A 3379-nucleotide genomic window follows, 5' to 3' on the forward strand; every position below is an offset into this window, starting at 1 on the left:
AATAATTGATTGTATAATCTAAACAAATCCTAAAAAAAGGATTTTATTTTAAGCATTTTAATCCTGTGAATTTAACTGTGTTAAAAACAAACACTCACGCCAACACATTCAATTGTTGTTTATGCTACCAAGAGCATAAACACTTCAGTGCCAAGAAGCTGTTACAGAGCAAAACGATGGAGGGCACTTGTTGTGGCAAAGAAGCAGGAGAATGTAGATTTAAGCAGCCAGCCAGTCAGTGAACAGTTTGGTGAATGAAAACCACTCAAAGAGCAAAATGAAAAGTTGGGCACATTGCGCACATGTGTGTTTTTTAATTGAGGAGGCTGATGATGGTGGTGGTTGCCTCATGAACAATAATTTTGTGCAATTTAAAAATAGAACAACCTCTTTGGATGAGTCCATAGAAAACAAACAATTGAATTGCTAAATGAGTTGAATTTTGGGCAAAAGAGTTTGTCGAGTTGATTTTTGAGTGGATTTGGAATTGTTGGGCCAGAGTAAGATCAGTATTTAAATCGTAGGAGGTTAGAGAATCAACAACAAACCCAACGTGGCATTTAGAGAGTGAAGACGTACAATTTACAAAATAATAAATTAAAAACAAAAACAATATTAAAGAAATTGTGCAAGAAATAAAAAACAAAAATATATATGAACTTCTGAAAAGATTTCAAAAAATATTAATAAATCATTTATTCCATAAATAAAATAAATTAAAGAAAAACATAAACAAAATGTTAACAAATATGGAAAGTGCTAATAGTGGTTTAAACGGTATCGGTAAAGTGCTTACTACGCCCTTTTCAATTAACGATATTTTAACGCGCAATCATGCCGAGCGCCGCTTATCGCGCACCGAATCAGAATTGGAATTATCGGCCGTTAATATGCGGGCGGAAGAGCAACATTTAAAAAACTATGTCAATTATAAATACAATCGTTCGTCCAACGAAAATGTGTCCGATGCTAGTGCTTCAGAGCATGCCATGAGAACCACAGATTTCCGTCCCTCATTTTATGCCTTGGATAATAACAATCAAGCGGATTATATGGCCCATAAATTGGGTTACTTTAGTGCTGCGGCAGCTGCCTTGGCTGGCGGTCGTTCAGACTGTCCCATTGATATGAGAAGATGTACCAGTAATGATTCCGGTAAGTTTATTTAAAAATACTTAAAATGTTCAATAAAAAAAAAAAAATTCAAAGAATTGTCTTTTATAAATATTAGTGAAACTTTAACTTATGATTTCTTTGCTATTGTTTAATTTTAGATTGTGATTCCCCACCTCCTTCTGGCAATTCTTCCGGTTTATACACCTCGCCCACCAATGATGGTTCTTTGTCCCCCTTGCAAGACGATTCGCAGGGTGGAAATTTAAATCGCAAGAAACGATCAAGAGCTGCTTTCAGCCATGCCCAGGTTTTTGAATTGGAGAGACGTTTTGCACAACAGCGTTATCTCAGTGGTCCCGAACGCTCTGAATTGGCCAAGTCCTTGAGACTAACCGAAACTCAAGTGAAAATCTGGTTCCAAAACCGTCGCTACAAGACCAAGCGCAAGCAAATCCAACAGCATGAGGCCGCTTTAATGAATGCTGCTGCCAGCAAACGTGTTCCCGTCCAAGTTCTGGTTAGAGAAGATGGCACCACTACTTATGCTCATATGTTTCCTCATACGGCCGCCAGTTATGCTCATGGCTTAGATCCCGCTCTCATCAATCTCTATCGCCATCAATTGCAAATGGCTTATGGTGTGGGAGTACCTTTGCCCCAAGTACCTTTTCCCTACTTCCCCTATGCCCATGCCGCGGCAAATGGTAAAATTCCCCAACCCATACCACCACCCAGTCATGTGTCAGCAGCAGCAGCAGCCGCCGGCCTCAACTCTAAAGCATCCATGGCTTCGCACTATCTCAACTCATCATCGGCCTCATCCTCACCCACCCATCTAAATCAGTGCACACCCAGTTCGAGTCCCAACAACAACTCCATTTCAAATCCTGCCAGCTCTTCAGCCCACCGTAATTTACCCATGGATAGGGGCAGTGAAAACTCCCACTCGGAGGTGGAAGATTTTGAAGAAAATGTTGAGATCGATTAGAATCACAAATGTTTTTTTTTGTGATTTTGAAAATGTTCATTTATGTGGCTTGTGATATACGTAGTTAAAAGTTTTAAAATCTCTTTTAAGTTGTTTATAATAGTGCGAATTTTAGTGTTAGAGATTCTTGTTGTGAGGATTAAACATATTACAGCTAAAAAACCAAAGATTAGTAATGTAAGTTTATTTTTTTCATTTTAATAATTTAGTTAAATTTCATTTTAAGTTTTACCAACAGTATTATGTTGTATTTACTTGTAGTTGTTCGGTTTAAGAAAATATAAAACAAAAACATGTTCAAAATTTTATTTAGTAAACTGTATAATAAAGCAATATTTGAAGAAAAAAAAATATAAACCAAAGAAATTGAAAAAGAAAAATTATATCAAGTTTTTAATTATTTTGGGTTGGAATAATTTTCAACGAATTTTTGCAGCAGAATTGAAAATGAGCTGAACATGTTATGGGAATTTGTAAGTATGTCCCAAAAGTGAAATTAGATCCATTGTGAATTCCGAATTTAGTGCCAATCAATTGAAATATTAAAATTTCTGTGTTGTCGAAACCAAAATTTTGTGAACTCAATTAAAAAATTTGATTTGAAGTGTATATTTGCTTAAATTAAACTATTAACTCTTTGCGGTTGAGTGGTGACTTTAATAACCACCTTTTCTATAGTCTTTAAAACATAGTTTATTGGCATCTATTGCCATTTTGCTAAACAATTATATTTTTTGATGTCATTGTTTATGATTTTTTGCAAAACTTTGCCGCCAGGGTGATAAATATATTAATTTTTAAATATTGTAAAAACTAGCTTTTTTAAGAGACTTTCACGCATTCAATAAAAAAAACACAGAGTGTTTATTGTTTATCGAATTCAGTGTTACTTTGTTATTTCGAAAATTTAGTCAAAAATATTCGATTTCAACAAAATTTATAAGAAACGAAAATTTGTATCATAATTATTTTGAATGCCAACAGCCGTGGTGGTTAGTAAACTGACCACCCCACTCCACAAAAAACCTTCGAATAGGGTGTTTTTTTTATTTATTTTTTCATACTTTTTATAATAACTAACTATAACTAACCTTGATTTAAGTAAAAATGCAATTGTTTTGATTTTAAACTTATACACAAAACAGCGTGTCTGAAAGAGTTAATAAATAAATAGACAAAGAGGATGAAATATCTATGTATTCGTTTTTTCATTTGCCTGTACCGATTCTGATATAATATTATTGCCAACCGAGATCGATAAATTATATTTAGATG

General features: G+C 34.4%; 1 protein-coding gene across 1 annotated transcript; it reads left to right on the forward strand.

Annotated features, from left to right (window-relative positions):
* The first annotated feature begins 574 nt into the window (after nucleotides 1-574).
* Nucleotides 575-2260, forward strand: bap (bagpipe). The gene is made up of 2 exons (XM_065516545.1): nucleotides 575-1155; nucleotides 1275-2260. The coding sequence occupies exons 1-2, from the start codon at nucleotides 738-740 to the stop codon at nucleotides 2102-2104; spliced, it is 1248 nt and encodes a 415-aa protein (XP_065372617.1). The 5' UTR covers nucleotides 575-737; the 3' UTR covers nucleotides 2105-2260.
* Nucleotides 2261-3379: the final 1119 nt, after the last annotated feature.

This window comes from Calliphora vicina, chromosome 1, assembly GCF_958450345.1.
Source record: "Calliphora vicina chromosome 1, idCalVici1.1, whole genome shotgun sequence".
NCBI lineage: Eukaryota > Metazoa > Arthropoda > Insecta > Diptera > Calliphoridae > Calliphora > Calliphora vicina.